Raw genomic sequence first — 23,657 nt, forward strand, 5'->3', positions numbered from 1 at the left:
TCATTTTTCTAATCTCCTCTATTTTTTTTTTATCAATGTCTTCTTTACAAGCAATTATAAATTCTTTTACTTCAGTGTTTTTTTCAGATTGGGTTTCCTCCCTATGTTGCTGTGGTTGATTCTTCACTTCAAATGCTATGAGTTCTGAGAATTCTTTCTTTATTTCAGAAAAGAATTCTTCTCTGAGTTCCTCTGTAACTTTCCACTGTTGCTTATTTAATATCGATGCTATTAATTCATGCATTTGAGCTGAGCTTGTAGAAAAGAATTCTGCTCTGAGTTTCTCTATGACTTTCTGCTGTTGCTTATTTACTATTGATGCTATTAATTCATTCATTTCTGCTGAGCTAGTGTCCTCTCCACTTGTTCTGGGTGGGCATTTGGTTTCCTCCATATGTTTCTGCATTTGATTCTTTACTGCAGATGTTAATTCAGGGATTCCTTTTTGCATTTCCAATCTGAGTTCCTCTCTACCTTTCTGCAGGTGTTTCTTTATTTCAGAAGCTGTTGATTCATTGCTTTCAGCTGTGTGATTCCCAATTTGTTCCGTGTTAGTGTCCTCTGCGCTTGTCATGGGTAGGCTTGGGTTCTGAGATTGAATTTTGCTCTTTCTTGTTGTCATTTTGTGTAGCACTGTCTTCTGACCTTTGTTGTAGATCTTTGTTGCAGTTATAGCCTTAATACCTACTGAAGTACAGGTGTAGATCTACAAAGTTTGGATTTATCCAGCTGTGCCTGGCTTCGGTCTGGCTGATGTGTTCAGTTCCTTCCTGTTGCTGCCCTTGGGGGTGAACCTGTTGTGCCCCTCTGGCAACATGTTCTGCTCCTGGACTAGCTGGGTGGTTCTGTCCCCTACGCTCTCTGCAGGGATTGCAACTGGAGGGTTTCACCCCATGCCTGTATGCCAGGCCTGAGCTGAGTCTGGAGGGAACAAGGTGGAGTAGGGGGGAGAGGCAGCTCTCCTACACACTCACCAGGCCTGGACTAGGACTGGATCTGGGGGGTTCCCAGAACGCGACAGAAATTCCTCCTCTGTGGGCAGTGTGTGGAGTGTACTATGGAGTGATGGGGGCATCCCACGAGGGTGAAAGAGGGTGTCACCCACACTGCACCTGGGGTGGAACCAGTAGGTCCCCCTGGCACAGGGTAGCCAGAAGCTTTCCCACACACTCACCGGGCCTGGGCTAGGCTTGGGTCTCGGAGTTTCCGGAACGCATCAGAAATTCCTACTTGGTTGGCGGGGTGGTGGAGGTGCTGTAGAGTGTTGTGGGGTGTCCCAAGGGGGTGGCAGAGGGTCTCACTCACGCTGCACCTGGACTGGGACCAATAAATCCTGCCAGCGCACAGTAGCCGGAAGCTCTCCCACACACTCACCGGGCCTGGGCTAGGACTGGGTCTGGGAGTTCCCGGAAAGCAGCAGAAATTCCTACTTGGTGGGCAGGGTAGGGGAGGTGCTGCGGAGTGGTGTGGGGCACCAAAGTGGGTGGAAGAGGGTCTCACCCACGCTGCGCCTGGGCTGGAACCAGTAGGTCCCACTGGTGCAAGGTAGCCGGAAGCTCTCCCACACACTCACCAGGCCTGGGCTAGGACTGGGTCTATTTTACCTTTTTTTAAAAAAATCAAACATTTACTTGACAGCGAGTATAGCAGTAATTAATATGATATTAGAATCAGTACACTTTTAGAAGACTAGAATGGCAGGGATTCCAAGCATGGCCTTGGTATTACACATTGCTATCTTCAGTGCAGTTACTTAGCTCACAGGTATCAGCATATATAATTAGTCTGGATGAGAATCCTACCAATTAACTGCTAGTTTCTAAAACGTGCTGAAGATTCTCAGGATCATGGACGTAGTATTTTGTGTACATAAATGTATGGTTTTGCTCCTGCCACGTTTCCTGGTTTTTTTTTCTTGCACTCTATTCTTTGTTTAATCCTTAAATTCTCTCTTTCCATTTAGCTATGTTATACCTTTCAATTTTTATTTCTTCTTTTCGTTCTTACACTAGGGAGATGATAGGATATTTAGAAATGTGGGTCTAGTTTCTTTCACTTATGAGTATGTCTTCAAGTGGCATCCACTTATATATGAAATCTTTGAGATTATCATTCTTTATAGCTGAGTAATACACCATTGTATAAAAATACCATACCTTTTTCATCCATTCCTCAGGTGGTGGGCATTTTGATTACTTGCAAGATTGAGCTTTCGGAAATTGTGCTGCTATAAACATAGGTGCACAAATATCACTGTGATACGAAGTTTTCAATACCTTTGGGAAAATTTCCAGTAGGGGGATAGCTTGTTTGAATGGGATTCCCAGTCCTTGTTTCTTAAGGAGTCTTCACAATGATTTCCATAATGGTTGCACCAGTCTGCATTCCCACCAGCAGTGGAGACGGGTTCTCTTTTCCCCACAGCCTCTCCGACATTTGTTGTTGGTTGATTTCTTTATGATAGACATTCTTTGTGGGGTGAGATGGTATCTCAGTGTTATTTTAATTTGCATTTTGCAGATTGCTAGTGATGTGGAGTAATTTTTCATGTATTTACCAGCTTCTAGAGTTTATTCCTCTGAGAAATGTGTGTTTGTCTCGGATGCCCATTTCTCGATTAGGTCTTTAAATTTTGGGGCCTTAATATCTTTTAGTTCTTTATAAATACTAGAGAGAAGACCTTTGTGTGAGCACTTATTAGTCAAGATTTTTTCCACATTTGTGGGTTGTCCTTTCACTTTGTTGGTAATTTCTTTTGATGTGCAAAAACTTCTCAATAAGGGGACATCCCAGTTGTTAATTCTTTCAAGTATTAACCACACGATTTGATTTGTGTTCAAGAACTGTTTGCCTACCCCTATGTCCTCAAGAGTTCATCCTACTTTATTTTCCAGGAGATTTAGTGTTTCTATTTTAATGTTTAGATCTTTAATCCATTTTGACTTTAGTTTATTGCATAATGATAGTCCTGGGTCAAGTTTTAGTTTTCGGCATGTAGAGAGTCAGTTTTCCAGCACTATTTGTGAAAGAGGCTATCTTTCTTCCAGTAAGCATATGTGGCCCCTTTGTCAAAGATAAAGTTGCTGAGTATGTTTATAGTGGCTTCTGTATCTTCTAATCTATTCCATTGATCCTCATGTCTATTTTTTTGCCAATACCATGCCAGTTTTGTAACAGTAGCTGTGCAGTATAATTTCAAGTAAGGAATTGTAATTTCTTTCCTGCCTTGTCTTTGTTGCCCAGGATTGCCTTTGCCATTGAAGGTATTTTCTGGTTCCAAATAAATTTTAGGAACAATTTCTCTATGTCTGTGAGCTATGTTGGTGGAATATTGATAGTGATTGAATTAAATCTGTATAACAATTTTGGGAGTATGGCCATGTTTATGATGTTGGTTCTTCCTATCCAGGAACAGGGATATCTTTCCATTTTCTGCAGTCCTCTATGATCTCTTTAAGAGTACTTTAATTTCAATTGAATAGATCTTTGAATTCTTTAGTTAGGTTAATTCCAAAGTATTTCATTTTCCATGGTGCTATTGCAAAAGGTATTGTTCCTTTAATTTCCTTCACAGTATGTTTGTTATCTGTGTAGAGGAATGCTATTGACTTTTGAATATTGACTTTGTATCCTGCTATGATACTGAATTTGTGTATCAATTCTAGTAGCTTCTTGGAAGGGTTTTTGGGTCTTCCAAGAAAAGTATCATGTTATCTGCAAATAATGATAGTTTAACTTCTTCATTACATATTCTTATTCCTTTTATTTCTTGCTCTTGCCTAATGGCTCTAGCCAATGATTCTAGCACTATATTGAATAGGAAGGGTGCTAGCGGAGATCCTCATCTTGTACCAGATCTAAGAGTAAAAGATTTCAGTTTTTCCCCATTTATAATTATGTTAGCAATTGCATTGTCATAGATGGCTTTCATCAGATTGAGGTACAGGCTATCTATTCCAATTTTCTGTAGGACTTTGAACATGAATGAGTGTTGGACTTTGTCAAAAGCCTGTCTGCATCAAATGAGGTGATCATGTGGTTTTTGGATTGGGCTCTATTGGTTATAGTGTAGTACATTTAGAGATTTGTGAATATTCAACCATCCTTGCATCCCTGGGATGACTCCTACCTGGTCATGATGTATAATCTTTTGATGATTTGCTGTATTCTATTTTCTAGGATTTTATTGAACATTTTTGCATATAGGTTCATGAGGGAGATTGGCCCGTAGTTCTCTTTTTCAGGTACATCTTTCCCTGGATTTGATATCAGTATAATACTTGCCTCCAGAAATGATTTTGGGATGATTGCTTCCTTTTCAATTTCATTTCTGACTTTGAGGAGAATTCAGATCTTATCTTCTGTAAATTTCTTGTAAAATTCAGCTGTGACTCCATCAGGACCTGGTCTTTTGTCAGTAGGTTTTTTATTACATTTCACATTTCATTGGCTGTTATTGTGTTACTGAGAGTTCTTATATCTTCTTGATTCAGTTTTGGTAATTTGGATCTTTCTAGGAATCTTTCCATTTCTTCTGTGCCTTCCATTGTGGGAGAGTAAAAATTCTCAAAGTAGCTATTGATAATCTTCCGAATTTCCACTGGGTCTGTGGTAATTACACCCTTTTCATTCCTTATTGCTTGTATTTGAATTTTTTCTTTCCTCTTTTTGATGAGGTTAGCTAGGGGCTTATCAATTTTATTTAATCTTCAAAAAACCACCTTTTTGATTCATTAATTCTCTGAATTGTTTTCTTCATCTCTACTGAATTAATTTCTGCTCTAATTTTTATTATTTCCTCTTGCTTTTGGGCTCTGGGTTTGGTTTTCTCTCCCTTCTCTTGCCATTTGACTTGCAGCATGAGGGTATTTATTTGTTCCCCTGCTGTTTTACTAACGTGTGAGTTCACAGCTATAAATTTCTAAGAATTGCTTTCATTGTATCCCACAAATTCTGACAAATTGTGCTTGAATTTTCATTGAATTTTAGATATTGTTGAAGTATTTGTTTAATTTCATCTGTGACCCATTGGTTGCTAAGGAGGGTGTAGTTTAATTTCCATGTATTTATGGAGTTTTTGCGATTTCTTTTGTTATTTATTTCCAGTCTCATTGCACTGTGGTTAGATAATATGCCTGGGATAATTTCTGTTTCTTACATACTCTTAAGCATGACCTATGGCCTCGTATGTGGTGTCTTTTAGAAAATGTCCCATGTGCAACTGAAAAAAAAAGTGTATTTATCTGTGTTTCAGTGGAACTCTCTGTGTATATCCATTTGCTGTGAGTTCTGGTTCTGTTCTGCTATTTCTTTGCTAATTTTTTTTGTCTGGTTGACCTATTTTTTTGCAATAAGGGGATGTTAATGTGTCCTGTTCAGATTGTAGTAGTGGATATTTGATTTTTCTTGTTCATTAACATTTGTCTTATATAGTTGGGTGCACTCATGTTTGGTACGTACATATTTTTGAGTGTTACTTTCCTCTTGTATTTTCCCCTAACCAGTATGTAGTGGTCTTCTTTATTTCATTTGATTATTCTTAGTTTGAAGACAGTCTGTGAAAAGGATTCCTACCCCTGCTTTCTTTCACAGTGCTGGGATGGGTAGTATTATTTTTCACCTTTTGACTTTCAGCCTATGAATTTCTTTATGAGCTAAGTGTGTTTCTTGTATACAGCATAGTGTTGGATTTTGTTTCCTAATCCACTGTGCCAGTCTATTTCTTTTAATTGGTGAATTGAGTCAATTTACAGTGATGGTTATAATTGAGATATATTGAATTATGATTGACATGTTATTTACCTACTGTTTTTTATCCCCTCCTGTCATGTTAAATTGTTTGCCCTATTTACTTGCTTCTTTCTGTTCTCATTCATGAAGTTCTGGTCAATTTGGTCCCCCTCTAGAGTATCTTATCATAGTCTGTGTAGGTTTGGCTTTGTCATCATGAAATTCTTTAGTTGTTCTTTGTCATGGAATTATTTCACTTTGCCATCAAAATTGAGTTTTGCAGGGTACTGGGTTGAAATTTGTTTTCATAGAGGACTTGAAGTACTCTACTCCATGCTCTTCTTGCCTTCATGGTTTATGAAGAGAAGTCTGCCATTATTCTGATGGGTTTTCCTTTAAATACAATCTCTTTGTTTTCTCTAGCAGCTTTTAATATTTTGTTCTTGTGCTGGAGTTCAGGGATCTTGACTATATATTTCTGGACATGTTTTAATTGGGTTGAAGTTTTTTGGAGTTCTATATGCTTCAGTTAACTGAATATCATATTATTTCCCCATATTTGGGGAGTTTTCTGCTATTACTTCTGCTCATATTCTTTTTATATCATTTGCATTGACTCCTTCTTTCTCATTGATGCCTATTAGTGTCACTTTGTTCATCTTTGCATCATCTTGCAGATGATGAATTATTTTTTCCTGCATCTTAGGGTTTTTGTTTTTTGGTTTGTTTGTTTGTTTGTTTGTTTGTTTGTTTTGGTAGTACCAGGGATTGAATTCTGGGTCCTGCGCTTGCCAGGCAAGTGTTTATTCTGCTCAGCTATCTCCCCAGACCCCCATCCTATTTGTTTTTAAAAGATCTTTTCTTATGTTTTCACTAGCTGCAATGGTGTCTTCATGATCTGAAACTCTATCTTCACTTTCATTCAAATGGTTTTTCAAGCTTGTGGTTGACATTTTAAGTTCCCCTATATCTCTTTGACTCTGCTTCATGCTATCTATTTATTTCCTATATTGCTCATTCAAGGCTTCCATTATTTTTCTATACTTCTCTAATTTTTTATCAGTGTCTTGTCTAGAAGCGGTGATTAATTCTTTCATTATAGTTATCCTTTCTTTTTTTACTTCAGAGATTTCTGATCTGATTTTCTCTATATGTTTTTGCAGTTGTTTCTTTACCTCATACACTATTAATTCAGACATTTCAGCTGTATGATTCTCAATTTTTCCTATGCTAATGTGTCCTGCATTTTTTCTGTGTGGGCTCGGGGCCTGAGTTTGCATGTTGCTCCTTCTCTTTGTCATTTTGTATAGCACTGTCCTCTCACCTTTCATGTAGAGCTTTGGTGCAGTTATTACCTTAGCACCTACCTAAATTCTTACCCAAGAGATTATGTGCTTAAGCCAGTCTTAGTTTTATAATTATAGAACTACAATTAGAGACACTAATAATTGGTTGTGATATTTAGCAGTTGATAAACTTTTGTAACTAATGGGTTTGTAATTTAGACAGTAAGAGCAAACATTATGTCTGGGCATCTAAGCAGATATTAAATTGGGAATTTGTATTTAGGTTAGCTCCCCTAAACTCTATCTAATCCTCTCTCCTTGATGTACCTGGGGTCTTCCAGACAGATTCGTTCACCTGATTACCTGTTGCCCCTCTTGTAAATCAAGAGTAAAAAAGGGAAGACACTCTCATAGGTCTAGGTCCAGCAAAGTATATCAGCTTACCAGGTCTGGATCTACAACTTTGAACTTGTCCAGATGTGCCTGGCTTTGGTTTGGCTGCTGTCCTCAGCTTCTTTATGCTGTAGCTCGTAGAGGTGAACCTGCTGTGCCACTCTTGGCAAGATGTTCAGTTCCTAGATTAGCTGTGTGGGTCTGGCTCCTAACCTCTCTGCAGGGAGTTCTGCTGCAAGGTCCCACAGCATGCCTGATGCAGGGCCTGGGATCCAGCTGGGGAGAGGTCTTGGGTGCTAAGAGTTGGCAGAAGTTTGCACACTCACACAGGGCCTGGAGTCTGGCTGGAGAGGGGTCTTGGGCACAGTGAGCAGGAGCAGGCAGGTGGACCCACCCACATGCCCTGGCCTGGGGTTTGGCTGGGGAGAGGTCTTGGGCGTGGCCTAAAACTATCTCATAAAGTTATATGTAAAGACCTTTGTAAAACACAAGGCTATATGAATATAATGAAACTAGCTTTTCCAAGATTCAAATAACAAAATAGTTATGTAAATATACACATCATATTTTCTAAATACATTGAATCAAGATCACAAAAATATTGCCCCCAAAAGTCATATTTCTTCACCACTCAGCTTTGCCCCTGCATCTTCATTGGAGCTGTCTAATTCAGCAAGACCACGTTCTGATCCAGTATGGCTTTCATGCATTGTCACTAGGTTTCCAGCATATCTATTCGAGGAAGCGGTTGCAGCAGCTGGGTCAGTAGGGCTCTCTTCTATTTTAGCTAGCCTGTGACTAGTCAGCAGAGTTGTCTGTAGTTTCCCCTATGATTAATTCTCATTTGCCTGAGAGCTTCCACCAACTTTCCTCTGCTTCATCGGCAGATCCATCACTTTCTCTATGTGGATTCAATCTACTATAGACAGCTTCAATAACTTTGCACTTGCCAACAAGACCCTCCCCCATGAGGCAAATTTGGGATATTTTCTGCAGACAAAGTGTGCATGACATGGATGAGATCAGGCATTCCTTCCTCACCAGACTTCTCCGTCATTTCTTCAATCCATGATTCCAAGTGCTTATCCAACTCTGAATCTTTTCTCACCGCATCTTCTGAGACCTTGGGGGCATTTGAAAAGCAAACTAATACAGTACTCATGTTATCTTGACTTCCCTTATGTAAACAAGTGTCCACTACCCAATTGCACACATTTTCCAAGTCATCAGATACCTCAAACCTAGATTTAACAAATTCACAGAGCTCCTCAATACTCATAACATCCCAAGCCAAGATAATAAGTTCCTCCTCTTCTGCTCTTAAAATTTCATAAACCTCAGGCCTTGGAGAAACAAGTTGTTCTGTTGGGTCAACACACTTGTAGTCATAGTCCTATATTGATATTTCAAAGGCAGATAATCTGCTTTAACTTTGACTTATTTAACCAAAATTAACAATTTAACTTTAGTCAGAGTGATGGTCACTATTCTAATGAAAGGTTATCACTAATTAGGCTAAATGTAAAAATAAAAAGAAGTTGTGTAGACAAATGTATAGAAGCTAAATATGTAGCACTTTCATGTCTAAAGCTTAAAAATGGTGATTTCTATATGCTGACACTCCATCTTTCCAGAACTGAGGAGGTTGAGGCAGGATTATTGCAAATTGAAGACCAGCCTTGACTACATAACAACTTCATCTCAAAAATATAATTAATTAAAAAAATTGAAAGCAGAGAAGAAAAAAACACACTAATGTATTCACCAAAATCTGACTGCCCGAGTTCATGGATTCTTCCTTCACCTGCATTCCAACTATAGGTACTCTAAGTCATTCAGAAGGGCCTACACTCTTATTTCCCACAAAAAAGCCCAATAACTCAAAGAGAGCTTTAGTAAGGTTGTACTGGCCAACGTGGAGTGTCTACTTGTTGGCTTAGGGAAATTTCTGCCCTGGGAAAGTTAGAGAGCACACTCTGGGTGTGTCTGTGTGCACCATGAGAATATTGCCTCAGGATCTGTATCTGCTCACTCAACCCTCACTATCCAGCACTGTCCCTCCACTCTGCACCCAAGCAGCTATGGACTAAGCATCCTTTCTTCATGTCATCCTCCCACCAAGATGTTCTTACCTAGGATGCTTTATAGCATGTACTAAATTTCCTGTAATTGTGAGCCAAATTAAATGTCACCTCCTTTAAGCCGCGGGTATCATGGCTTGTATTCCAGCAACATGAAAGATAACTATTATAGAAGATTCACACTGAGATTAGGGTTAGCCTCAGAGTCACATGAGCTCCTAACAGCATAGGGAGGGTAGGTCTGCTTAAGCCTTCTGCCATTGACATCTCAACACTATGCAACCCAGATATGGAGTGTGCAGTTATAGGACTTAATGTTATGCCTCCTGGTTTTCATTCAGTCTTGCTTTGGTAGAATTCTAACCTCATAATCTTCCTTTTTCAAAGTACAGTGCTTACCATCCCCTGTTGTACCTTGTATTATGAGACTTGTTTGTGATTTTTGACAGAGATTCATAGGGGTTTGCCTTAATATATGTTTGCCAGAACATATATTGACTATGACTTTTGAAAAACGTCAAAACTGTTGAACATTTGAAACACTGCTGAATATCTGGTTGCACGCAGATATGCAGGATATTGTTTTATGTTGGCATTCTTTGTGATATGGAGATTAAGTATGACTGCGTCATACATTTTTTGATATAATGGTGACAAAGGGAAGGATATGGTAGTTAGGTTGGCTTTAATTGGTTGGCTTTCAGGTCTTTCCCAATGGTACTGGTGGAGCACACTTCTGTGTATTCCTGAGTGGGTTAACTAAGTGTGGTCTTAAAGTCTACATCTAATATCTTGTCCCTTCTTCTCCAGTGCTACTCCTTTGTTGTGCAGCCTGGCCACCATGAATTAAGCATGATGCTACTACTTTGCAACCTATTGACCATGTAGTGTATCTCCTAAAACCCTAAACTAAATTAAACTTCAATTCCTTTAAATCTGAGATATCCAATATATTTTCCCAGAAATAAGAAAACTGACTGACACAAGATTAATACAAAAGTACCTTCTCTTACACTTTTTCCCTAGATTCAGTTATACATCAAGTATTGAAAAGAAAAATAAAAACATGCAACGAAAGTCTCAAAAAATAGTATGGAAAAGTCCATAAGTAGACAATTTATTAAATTTTAAATTGTAGGCCATCCAGAGCTCTGTGATTAAATCTTTTGTCCTCTACTGCTTTTTCTGCCTGAATATGAGTCATGCCTTTTCTCAGAATAATATAACTGTATATGCTACTGACTTATAAGGTTAATCACTTACAGAGCATTCTTGGAAAAGTTGGTCATTGGACAAACTATAGTGACACCTATCTAGTTACTCTTCTCTTGCTCCTGGAACAAATGCCAGACACTCAAAATAAAGGAAGGAAAGGTTTTATTTAGCTCACAGTTACTGGAGGTTTCAGTACATACTCAGCTGACTCCAAGGCAGAGTGGCACATGGCAGAGGGCAGCAGCTCATGGTGGCAGAAGGCAGCAAAACAACAAGAGCAAAAGGGAGGAGAAGCAGCAACAATGGCTTATGTTGCACTCAGGCTGTCTGCCCCAGGCTGGGTGCAGTACTCATATCCATAATCCCAGCAGCACTTACACCCATAATCCCAGCAGCACTCACACCCACAATCCCAGTGGATCATGAGTTAATCACAAACTCTAGAAGTCCATCCTGTGACTGAATGAGGCTTTGGCGGAACTACAAGACACAAACCATAACAATATCTTACCACTGGAGCTCCAATAATCCATATAGCCACCTAACACTGAAGTACAATCCTTACAATCCTTACATGATTGTACACAAAAACTTTGAGTACAGTACAAAAGAATTTTATTATAAAGTTTCCTAATAGATCCCACAACCTAATAAACCCAACAGTTTTAGTTATAAATGCTAAAGACAGGACATTTTATAGCTAAATTTTGATAACTTGTTTCTCCTGGAAAATCATACAATCTCGAAAATTTGACTCACCCTTCCATGGAAGTAAAAGAAACATCCGACAGCTGAGAAGTGCTATCCCTTTATGGAAAGATACAGGTATTCAGGCAGTCTCTCCATATCTTACTCAAATTTGTCACTATCCAGTTTTATCCTACCCCATCATCTACCTGCCTATATTTTATATGAACTTTGATTCTTCTGTTAGAATCTGGTTTTATGCATTTTAGTACTTCCCCTCATAGATGTCATATTTGAAAAGAAGTAGAATTAAGAAAATACATGTGGGTGCCGGGAAGATGGCTCAGTGGAATAAGCACTTGCCTGGCAAGCGGAAGGGCCTGAGTTCAATCCCCGGTTCCACCAAAAAAAAAAAAAAAAAAAAAAAAAAGAAAATACATGAAGTGTAGAGATGTGTGAGGAATATGTATGTATAAACACTCTATAGGAAGGTATGTAAAATTCTACATGGAGGGAATGGCATACCTATCTTACATCTAGAAAGGTTTAAAAATCAGTTACTTTCAATATTTGGAGAAAATAATATTCCTTTGTGAAAGACCATTATCAGAAATTTAGCTGACATGTTTTATTTTTAGGAAGTAATCAAAAACAGTTTAGGAACATTGTGAAAGATTTTACATTTAGTGTTTAGAAGTTGATTTTTATCCAGCAAGTTTCCTCAGTGTGTGTCTTAATGACTCACATAATGACTCAGCTTTGAGTTGTCCTCCAACGTCTCATAAGTTCAGACCTTGGACTTTCTGGAGGTAATGGGGTTATGGCATCCCATAGGCTTTGTAGTCACATTCACAGCTGAGTGAATTGGGGCCCATAGGATTTGGGGCCAAGTGGGAAGAGGCGGCTCACTAGAAACGTGCTGAAGAGGATTTCTCTCACAGTTTCCCTGCTCTGTGCTTCCTCACTGCTATGGGTCAAGCAGCTGTCCCCTACCAGGCCCTCCTGCTTTGCCATTACTGCTTCAGAGCCAGCTAATCATAGACTGAACCCACCGTAACCATGAACCAAGAGAAATCTCTCCTTCTTTAAGCTGCTTATGCCAGGTTTGTCCCAGAGACAAAAAGTAAAAACTACAGCATCAATTATCTGTAATGACTACCAAATTTATTTGATATCAATTTAAATGAAATTTTATATAATTGTCATGTCTTATTATTTTCATGTCACTATGAGTACTTGTACTATAACATCCTGTAACTCAGTTGTGTCCCAAATTTTCTGATCAAGGAGATTATGGGGTCAAAGAGGAAAGTGATCGATGATGTAGAGTGTGCCTAAGGAGAGTCACATGGAGAGAAAACATTCTCTCAGGACTTCCCAGAGAGCACATTGGCCAAGCAATGGCCATGACTCAACCACATGGCTGACACTGACAAAGGTTCTACAATCTGAGGTACAGGATCTCAGGATAAATCCTGAGGGGATTTCACTGACCTTATCAGACCAAAAAGCTACAACTCTTGTTGCATAGGTCCTGCTTTACCTTGGTATTAACCATCCAGCAGTAAAGTATAAAAACGAAGTATAAAAAGTAAAGCCATGCTGTTATGTTGAGCTGCAGGGGACTCAGGTCAACAATTTCTGACATTGCCAGTGAAGCAGAAGACCCAATACTATTATGGACTACTGAACTCTTTTAGAATATTTTGCTGAGTTAACACACATATAATTATTCAAATAACGGAACTAAACAAAAAAGGGGATACAGATGAATGTCCATTTTGTATCTGTGTATTCAAATGGTTAGGATGGATATATAGTTGCATTCTCTTAATGAATAGAGGGATTTGTTCTAATAGTGTTTGTAAATAGGACGTCATGTCTGCATCTTGTACAGCAATTAACCACTAGGAAGAATGTATGCAAGGTGTGAATTATTGAAACTGTCCTACCAACTTGGTTTGAAACTGTCTCATTGCTATTTGTTTCTCAATAAAATTATGGAAAAAGAAAAAAAATCAACCTTAAAAAATTATTTTGATGTCACATATTTGGAAACATAAATAATGATAATACTGGCCAAGTTAATAATTTTAGGGGTAAACAACTGTTATATGGGGGCCACAGAGGAAAGTGATCAATAATGTAGAGTGTGCCTAAAGAGACTCACATAGAGAGAAAACATTCTCTCATCAAGCAATGGCCATGCTTCATCCACATGGCTGACACTGACAAAGGATCTACAAACTGAGGTACAGGGTTTCAGAATACATCCTGAGGGGATTTGACTGACCTTAACAGATACAAAAGCTACATTTCTTGTTATATAAGTCTTACTTTATTTGGTCTCAACCATCCAGCAGAAAAGTGTAAAAATGAAGTATAAAAAGTAAAGCCATATTAATATGCTGAGCTGTAAAAGGCTCAAGTCAACAACTTCTGACATTGCCAGTCTTACAGAAAACCCACTACTATTAGGGACTACTAGACTATATTGCAATATTTTGCTGAATTCATGTACCTATAATATTTAAATGACAATGGAATACCCTTCTGTGACAAAACTAAACAAAAAATGGGGATACAAATGAACGACCATTGTGTATCCACATATTCAAAATAGGATAGATGTACAGCTACATGCTCTTAATTCAGTGAATGGAAAGATTTGTTCTAAAAGTGTTTGTAAACAGAATATCATGTCTGCATCTTTTACAATGAATAACCACTAAGACAACAATATGCAATGTATTAATTATTGAAGCTGTCCTACTAATAGGATTTGAATCTGTCTCATTATTATTTGTTTCTCAACAAAATTATTGAAAAAAATTGTTAAATGTGAAACTTAGGGATTTGTATTTCAGTCATATTGGATCCTAGTCATGTAATAAAAAGTTTAGGGAATTTTCTTATGTGTAATAGTTGATGCTGTGAGATGACTTTCCTAAGAATAATTAGAAGAGAATCGAGGAAACCTTCACTCTGCATACATGTGAGTCCTTCCAGGGATTTTTAGTAGGAAAAAAAAAATCTGCCCATTTGAAATTGTTATCCCAAAGCCATCCTGTATTTATGTTTTAAACCTCTAGTCATATCTTCATTATTAGGGTTAATTTATTAACAATTGCAATATCTATATATGATATGAATATGCTAAGTGTTATATAAGTGTTTCATTGGGAAACAAATAAAAAACTTTCCTTTTTAAAAGTCATATATTACATTTTGTTATATTCTTTTGATATTTACCTAGGTTATATGTGCTACTGCTTTGTTTCAATTTTTATATTTGTGTATAAACTGAGCTGATTCTAAAGACTTTTTAGAATACTATTTATCAGTTATTGGTATTGAATTATTAAATTTATAAATTAAGAAATTTAACATTAAGTGCTGGGGGTGTCTTTTATTAGAGTGCATATGGTTCTAGGTTCAATTGCCAGTATTGCAAAAAAATTAGCATTAATAAATTGCCAATTTGTTATTTCCAGGGATTGATGTTTTATGATAGAGATATCATACTTTGAAATGTTATTGAGAACTTAGTTAAAACATTTCTAGTCTTGATGATTTTCAAGTGCAGTTCATTATTCACATTCCTTTTTTTTTTTTCCTGCAGTAGCAGGGTTTGAACTCAGGACCCTGCACTTGCCAGGCAGGTGCTTATTCTACTAATCTATCTCCCCAGACCATTTTTCACATTTCTGATCAGTGACCAAAAAATATATTTTGTCCTTCTGGAGAAATATTTCTCAAATTTTTAAGTATTGCAGTAATGATCAAAAAGTTAAATACTAATATTTCTATCAACGTAATGTTGGATTCATGATGATTAGCAATTTATTATCAGACATTTTCATTTAAAAATTATATGCAACTTTAAATGTAAAAATTTCATGAATACATTTTAATTTTTAATTGTCAGCAGTTTCAGATAACATGCTATCATAGGTAAGGGAAGACCACTTCACCATGATAGTGTCACGTGTCACATAATCTTTGAAGCTCACTGGCTTAAGGCAAGAAGCCTTTATTCTCATACATGAGAGTGTGGAAGTCTCCTTTAGTTCAGAGGATACACCTAGGCACAGGTAGATGGTTCCAAATTAGCCTGCCAATAGGTCTCCAGTCTCATCTGAGGGTGTGTATTCTAGCACTGTAACAACAGGAACTGACTGGAAGATAATTTTTGAGTCGCTTGTCACTCGGCAGCAAGAGCCACGTCAGCAGCCATGTTGAAGATCAGTATTCATGTCACACCCACTTTGCCCTTTGACACGTTGCATGACCAAACCCAGGCTTGAATGAGCACAATGGGCCTGCAGTATGATGGGGAATGAAATGAATATTTGACAGATAGTAATCCATGCCATTACAAATTCACATTAAAAATATATTTCAGAGCTTTTGAGATCTTATTATCTATGTCCGTCTGAATGAAATGAGTCAAATTTTTTTTTCCTGACATTTATTCAGTGGCTCCTAGGCTAGCAGAGGTGTTACTAGCATACGAGTTCCCTGGTGTACTTATGAAAAGGACACACCTCCTCCACATTTAACACAGTCCTACGTGTACAGTGCACGGTGACATTGGTTGTGTCCCACCCCTACCCAACCATCCCAAGTGTAGCTCATGTGTGTACAGTCTGCTCTGCACTATATAATAGCTCTGGACTCACTTTGGGACTGTTTTCAGCATCTTTGTTCATACAACTTTCTTCTTTTATTATTTAAACCCATTAGATATCCAGTCAAGTTGTCTATTGGTTACTTCGTATGTTCAAAACTGATGACATCGCTTTTGAGGCTGTTAGCGTGCTCCTTGTTCCTCTGGCAGTTGGCATAGTGACTGCCCCATCACTTTTCAGTTTGCCACCTATGTAAACTCTGCGTACATCTCTTAAAATAGAAATATAATAAGTATTTTGTTATCTTTCTCATGGCTTCTAGAACTTTTATCAAATAAATGTTGTAAACTGTTTTTATTTCTTAGATTTTTGTTTTGGATCAATTAAAATAACATTGTCTTTTCTAGTGCAAAATATAAAATGTTAATTATTTCAGCAAAACTCATTTCACATTACTTGTCAGTACAATGAAACAGTTTTTTATGTAATAGGAATATATATTATATATATATGAATAATAGGATTATATAATCTTATACATATATAAGAATTATAGCTCATAGTTACATATGGATATAAATTTAATACAACTTTTTAAAATTTTATTCCAACACTTGAAGTAAATTGGATATTTCTCTAGACATCTTTCAGACTTTATTTTTGCAATATAGGTTAAATCGCTTAATGAAGAATCTGTAGTTGGGAAGATTTCCAAGCACTGGACTGGCTTTGTTCAAGAATTCTTCACAAACGCTGATAACTTTACTGTCAAGTTTCGTGTAGGCCTTGATGTGAAGTTGAAGGTTGTGATGCTTGGAGCATGTTTGCTCATTGTAAGTCCATTCTTCCTCATCTTGCTTCACAGAGAGCTTTTCTAGTTTCTCTCTCAAAAGCTTCAGTAAGCTATGCATTCTAAAATTATCCTCTTAAGTGATTGTTTTATAAAATGATTCCCCTTTGTTTGTTGTTCTGAAATTCCATTTGACATTGATGCTCCAGGTTGAGATATACAGTTTCTGTCTGGAGTCTGCATTTTTACAAGCCAAGAAGATTTTATACTTTTTTTTTTTTTTCAGAATTGCTTATCTCAAAACATTCACTTTAAAACATGAAAGTAGTGTTTGGGGTAACACCTTGAGTCTGAGCCTAATTGGAAAAAAATGAAATGGATAGCTTGCCCTGGTTTACTATTAAATCATCTATTGTAGAAGTACAATAGGAACATATATACATAATGCTTCAGGTCTATAGGTTTGTAGAAAATATGTAAGTTGAAACAGTGATTTTAAAGTTTAAAAACCCAAGTGCCAGAAAAAATAAAGTCATGCCATTCCCAGGAAAATCTCCTTCTATCAATGAGATACCAACATGTTTAATGAAGTAAGTCAGAGTTAGAAAGTCAAATGTCATGTGTCTCATTTGGAAAATGGAGGGAAAAAGAAATGTCAGAAGGACAGAGGTGGAAGAGAGAAGGAGTAGGAGGGAAAGAGAAGGGAAAGGAAGAGGAAAGGAAGGAGAGGAGAGAGGAAGGGATGGTGAAGGAAGGAATGAGAAAAAAACAGACTATTAGGAATACAGAAAGGGTATATGACATATGCAGTAATAAAAACAAAACCTTGATTGTTAAGCTGTATCCCTGCTCAGTTAAATAAAGAAAATAAATCAGAAAACTGTATAGCAGAAGTTGATTTCCAATATGCAGCCAAAGTTGAGAATTACAGGAACAGCAAAGGTTTTCAATATTAACTGCTTAGTAGAAATGCCTGGGTAACCTACACACACACACACACACACACACACACACACACACACACACACACACCCTTGTCCGTTTTGCACCAGCATCACTGCAGATGAGTCCTAACCTTGAATCAGTGCAGAAGCCACAGGTGATTACACTATTCAGCCCAGTCTGAACCGCTAGAGGAATATGGTAAGCACTGATTTGTGAATGAAATCAAAATACAAACATATGCACAAAAAAGAACTCAGTTCCTTCAATAAATAAATTGCAAGGAAAGTAAAAGTGCAAAATAAAACCAAGTGACAAACTTGTAAAGATCAACAACAACTAATGTTTGCACAGCAGTTCAAACAAATTTGCTTTAAAATGAATTTATGAGACAGTTAGGAAAATTAGAACATTGACTTTCTATTTGATGACTATAAAGGGGTTTCTAGATATGATAATCAATATTACATAAAAATGAGATAATCCATATGCTTTAGGGACATGTATTGAATTGTTTCTGTACCGAGTGGCTTCATATCAAGTATTTGTTTGTATTTATTTATTTATTTATCTATTATTTCACAGAACTGGGGATTGAACTCAGGACCTTGTGCTCGCATATTCTACTGAGCTATCTCCCCAGTCAACTATTTGTTTTTAAATAATGTCAGTGAGGAGAGATAGGTGAACTTAGGAAAAGAAGTAATGATGAACTATAATTGGTCATATTAAAAACTATAGAAAGTAGATGATGGGAAATGGGGCTGGTAGAGGTGGAGGCTTGTTGAGAAATGACTGCAGTCTTCTTTCAAGAACATGTAAGGATATAGCTCGAGGAGAGAAACATGTTCTTGTGTTCTATTATTGCACAGTAGAACAACTACACATAATGATAATGAACTATATATTTTTAAAAAAGAACAGAAATCTTGAATATTTTCACCACAAAGAAATTATAAATTTTAAGGTGGTAAATATGGTCTACTGATTGAAACAGCCCAAAGTATACACATGTATTAAAATACCCCATAAATGAATATAATTTTTATGTGTTAATTCACATAGATTTTAAAAGCACCTTTAAGATTTAGGGAACTTTTGTAGACATGGTTTTAAGCATTGAATATTAATTAAATGGTTGATTTGAATCTAGGTAAAATTCAATAGGCATAAACCCAAATTTTGGACAGAGAAATCCTGGCTAGCTTGAGGGACATGGATTGAATGAAGGTAAAATTTCAATAGTGAAATGCAAGAGATTGGCAAAGATGTTAAGTTACTACTGCTGAAAGGATAAGAAACACAATAGATTTGAGAAAAATTAAATTCAAAGGATTTAATAGAACTCAATAAAGAAAGTTAAATATCTAGTTAAATAATCATGAAGTGAATTAGGTTGTGGCATAATAGATAAATTTATAAGCAAATTGCTAATCCTGAGCCAAGAAAAATTCTGTCTGTACTGAATTCTTCCTCTAACATAGATGCCATTACCCTAAGAAGAGTTACCTAAACTTATAAATGGCTTTCTGGTCACTAGAAAAGAACAACAAAACACTGAGGAAGAATAACATAAAAGGATATCAAAAGTGATATTAGAGCAATTGCCAAGCAATTAATTAAATTTATATAGGTATCAGCAGATACGTAAAGAATGTAAATGGTATTCAACTGGAGAGGTGAGGAAAGAGTTTGAGTAGCTCTCAACTTTTCCCCACTTTATGTATTTAATATCTTATGTAACTGGAATGCTACTGAGTGTAAGCTGTTCCCTTCGCTTTCCGTATCTGAGATTGATTTTTGAAAACTCACTTTCGAATGGCTGAAAACTTACTTCTGTGTTTTTTATCTTTCTTTAGGACTTCGTATATTTTGAAAAGGTGAGTATAAGAAATAAATACAGGAAAGTGATGTTGGATTTCTAAGACTAGCCTCAGAACACCTTAAATCTGCACTTTGAGCTACCTAGAAATGAAACTGAGTGACCTGATTTTCTTTGAGATCATTCAGTCTTTGTGAATGGAATGTGATGCCTGTAGCCTTGGTTGTGCAATTTTGCTTTCAACTTATGAAGACTATGTCTCTGCTATATACATACTTCTAGGTATTTACTGTGAATTTTGAAAAAAAACATGATAGATTTTATATTTCTTAATGAACCATCCTACAAAAACTGGCTAGAATTATGATCTGTGACTTAATTTTCATTTTAAGGCCAAAATTAAAGCCTCATTAAATAATATAAAAATAAACTACTCTCTTAAATGTATTTATAATCTATTTCATACAAGAGGCTTTTTGCCATTTTGAAAATATCATGTGTTGCACAGGTTGCAAGTAGTTTTTATTTCCTTTGCAAATATGGTCTAATATTGCAATAATATTAACAGAGACACTGTTAAGCAAAAGTAAAGAGTTCTTTGTTTTTTCATTGGGAAATCATACAACATTTAAGAACTCCCTTTATTTATGTATTTATTTATTCTTAAACGTATTTAGTACAGGTCTACAGAGCCTCTCACTACATAGATAGGACTCATAATGATTCTCCTGTTTTCAGCCTCCCAAACACTGGGATTACAGGCGCGGACCACCACACCCAGTTTCAGTCTCAGTGCACCCCACTGAGCTACTGGGCTGGCACTAAGTACTCCCTTTAAATAATCTTCTACCTATAATTGTTATTGTCATACTGAAAAATAATGAATAGCCAATTTTAAAAGATTTTCAGTGAACAAAGAAATGGTGACTGCCTGCTGAAGCAGGCTTTCTTTAAGTTTATTATTGATATAATATTTAAAGCTATTATCTACATGTAAAATGTTTAGCTTCTGTAGTCTAATACTCTTATAACATGGAAAAGATGAGATTATTCAGTGTCAACTAAATGGAAAACAACATTGTTCATAGATTGTAAACTTCAACATAATCTGATCAGATTTTAACAAAAATCAAATATTTCATAAAAATTCCTTGTGCAGAGGCCAGCCAGATAGCTCAGCTGACTAAAGGGCCTGCTTAGGCAGACCCAGTGGCCGGGGTTCCATCCCTGGCTTTGAGACTGGGCGTAGTAGCATGCGCTTATAACCCCAGGGCTTGAGAAGCTGAGTAAACTACAGGTGAGGTCCACGGTTCCATTTCATCTCTGGGGTGTGGCACTTGATGAGTTGTTCAAGCTGCTAGGAAGTCATAAGACACTGCTTCTGATGCATTTCCCCCACCTATGAAAACAGGCAGGTCACTACAAGTCCGATCTACTTAGTGAGCCCCTGTAGACCCTGTCCTAAATACAGAAAAAACAAAATTTCTCGTGCATTTTTTTTCACATTTGATTTTTATTCCTATCAAAATGTGGTGATCATTGAACAGTGACAGTGTATTTTACTCGCATTCCCATTCATTAGCTCCTCTAACAAGAACACAGTCATGCAGTGCGTTCTGGCAAAACCAGTGCTATCCACTGTGTTATTTTCCTGCCCGAAATTAAAGGAATTCTGTAATCTGCTTTATAAGGAAGACTGGATTGAGAAAGGAAATGCACAAACCATAATCTTCATGCTAAAACAAAACAAGCTTAGAAAATAACTTTTTAAAAAAAACAAAGTTATTTCATTTTGAAGAAAATTTTTTAAAAATGGTGTAAAATTTCAAAACAAGAGCAACAATAGTCCTTGTGTATTGTTATCTTCAAATCATTTGCTTATATTACAAGAGACAAGCATGAAAAGTTGATCAAACAATATAGGCACCCTATGGAAAATGAACTCATGTGGGAGACTCCCATTCAGCCCCAGCAGGACTCCAGCAGCCACTGTTCTCAACATAGGTGTGAAGGCCAACAACATTTCACAACCCCAGTATGTCCAAGAGGCAGTTGAGGACAACACTGGCAGGACAAACAGACAGGGCAAGCGCAAGAGAAGCAGTGTCATATCAGCTTGAATAACTCATCAAGTGCCAGATCCCAAAGATGAAATGGAACCACGGACCTCACCTCTAGCTTACTCAGGGAAAGAAGCATGCCAAGAAAGTGGAGGTGTTGGTTTCACTAGATCTCGAGCCGTTATCTGTGCCAGATAGAAAATGAGAGGCATTTCCAACTGGTTGATGGTGGCAAGAACAACACAAAATGAGGCTTAGAAGTAGTGACATATCTGGGATAGCTATGTTGTGACTTTCATTTCTTCCCTTTTCTTCCCCATGTAGAAGCGTAAATCTTTCTTTAAGTTGATATAAACTGCAACTGATCCACAGTTTCTTCTTTACTTCAACTCTGCAAGGAAGATTTGTGCAGAAACCTGCCCAATATCATCAAAGCCCACGCAAATTCCAGGACAAGGCAAACATCTTCTAGTTCAGTGTTCACATTGGTGAAAATTATCAAACATGGAAAATTAACAATTAAATGAAGTTAATCCCAATAACTATAGTGTGTGTTTAATTTTTAATCTCAGTGACAGTGGTGGTTTATAACACATTTTTAAAGTGTCCCCCAACTAAGGGTTAAGGATGGAGCAAAGAAGCACTATTTTTTTTTTTTTAATTTTAAGTATTTGGTACAAGGTCTCACTACTCGGGTCTGACTCAGTGATCCTCCTGTTTTAGTCTCCTCAGCACTGGGTTTATAGATGTGTACCATCATGCTCAGTTTTGGCGGCCAGCTGAGCAACCCAGTGTGGGGCCTGCATGGAATACAGTGCCTAGGACTGAACCCAGGTCCCTGTGATTGCCAGCCAGTTAGTGTTAGGATGCAAATTCTAGGTTCTCATGGTTTCCCTGGGCCCTTTTCTAAAGAAATTCTGCCCTCAGGAACCTGAGTCTCTGGGCCTGTGATAAAAGTAGTAGTCAAAGGAGTCTCTAAATGAAGTCAGAGTAATTTTCCATTGCTGGTTAAATAGTATCTGGTGTCTTTCTGGTCATACTGATGAATCAAATATTCCTTTGGCCAAGCCTGCTATGGTCTGTGTCTAGTTGTCTCCCTAAAGACTCATGTAATTGTTGGGCAAGTTTCTAGAGTCTGTGATTAATTCATGATCCAATGCTGGGATTATAGGCTTGAGTGCTACAGCCAGCCCAGGACTGATAGCCTGGATACAGTATAAGGAAGGGAGAGACACTTGCTAACAGCCACAGCCACTGCTCTTTCCTTTTGACTCTTGTTTTTTGCTGCTTTCAACCACCATGAACTGCTGTGACTCTGCCTTGGAGCCAGCCAAGTATGAACTGAAACTTTTACTAACTGTGAGGTAATAAGCCTTTCCTTTCTTAATTTTGGGTATTGGGCATTTCATCTCAGCAACAAAAGAAAAGTAATGAAGACAAAGCCCTTGATATTTTCTCCAAAATTTTCCTGTATTTTTGCAAACTGGAAATTTTTCCAACTCTAAAGTTCGGCCTCACTTTTGATTGTAATTTATACCTTTAGTTGGTTTTTCTCTTCATGTATTTTTCCTATACACAATCCAGAGAAGCCAGGCTTATCCTCAAAGCTTTGTTTAGATTTTATTCACAGAGCACCCCTGTAGACTCTTGTAAACTTCTTCCCTAAACAAAGCCTTGGGAACCACATGATCAGTTAGACACAGCTATGACCCTCTTTCCCAGAACCAGTTTTATTGTCTTAGCTATCTCACTGGTGGTACAAAATGTTGGGCATCTATATATTTAGGGAGAAGAGATTCACCTTGTAGCAGCTATAGCTCAGAATTTCATTCCACGGTCATCTGACTCCAAAGCAGAAGCTTGAGGGCAGAAGAGTGCTATGATAAGCTGGGTCACTGCTGGGTCTGCCTGGCCATATGACTCAGGAGTCTTTGTTTATAGAAGAAGTTTGGAATGGTCTGCTGGGCTGTGCTGGAGAAGTACTAGAATGCTATATGTAGAACTTGATGAACAATTCTAG

General features: G+C 37.3%; 1 protein-coding gene and 1 pseudogene across 1 annotated transcript in view; one reads left to right on the forward strand and one right to left on the reverse strand.

Moving 5' to 3' along the window:
• The window catches only part of LOC101585945 (phospholipid scramblase 2-like), a 43,864-nt gene extending 21,729 nt beyond the window's left edge, over positions 1–22,135 (forward strand). The window contains exons 7-9 of the mRNA XM_023713012.1: positions 16,695–16,856; positions 19,615–19,635; positions 21,962–22,135. Coding sequence (XP_023568780.1) covers positions 16,695–16,856; positions 19,615–19,635; positions 21,962–21,991 — 213 coding nt within the window. The 3' untranslated portion in view covers positions 21,992–22,135. The remainder of the gene's footprint in view (positions 1–16,694; positions 16,857–19,614; positions 19,636–21,961) is intronic.
• On the reverse strand, positions 8,024–10,779 carry LOC105741906 (annotated as a pseudogene).
• Positions 22,136–23,657: the final 1,522 nt, after the last annotated feature.

Source organism: Octodon degus, unplaced genomic scaffold (genome assembly GCF_000260255.1).
Source record: "Octodon degus isolate 3935 unplaced genomic scaffold, OctDeg1.0 scaffold00028, whole genome shotgun sequence".
NCBI classification, from domain to species: Eukaryota; Metazoa; Chordata; class Mammalia; order Rodentia; family Octodontidae; genus Octodon; species Octodon degus.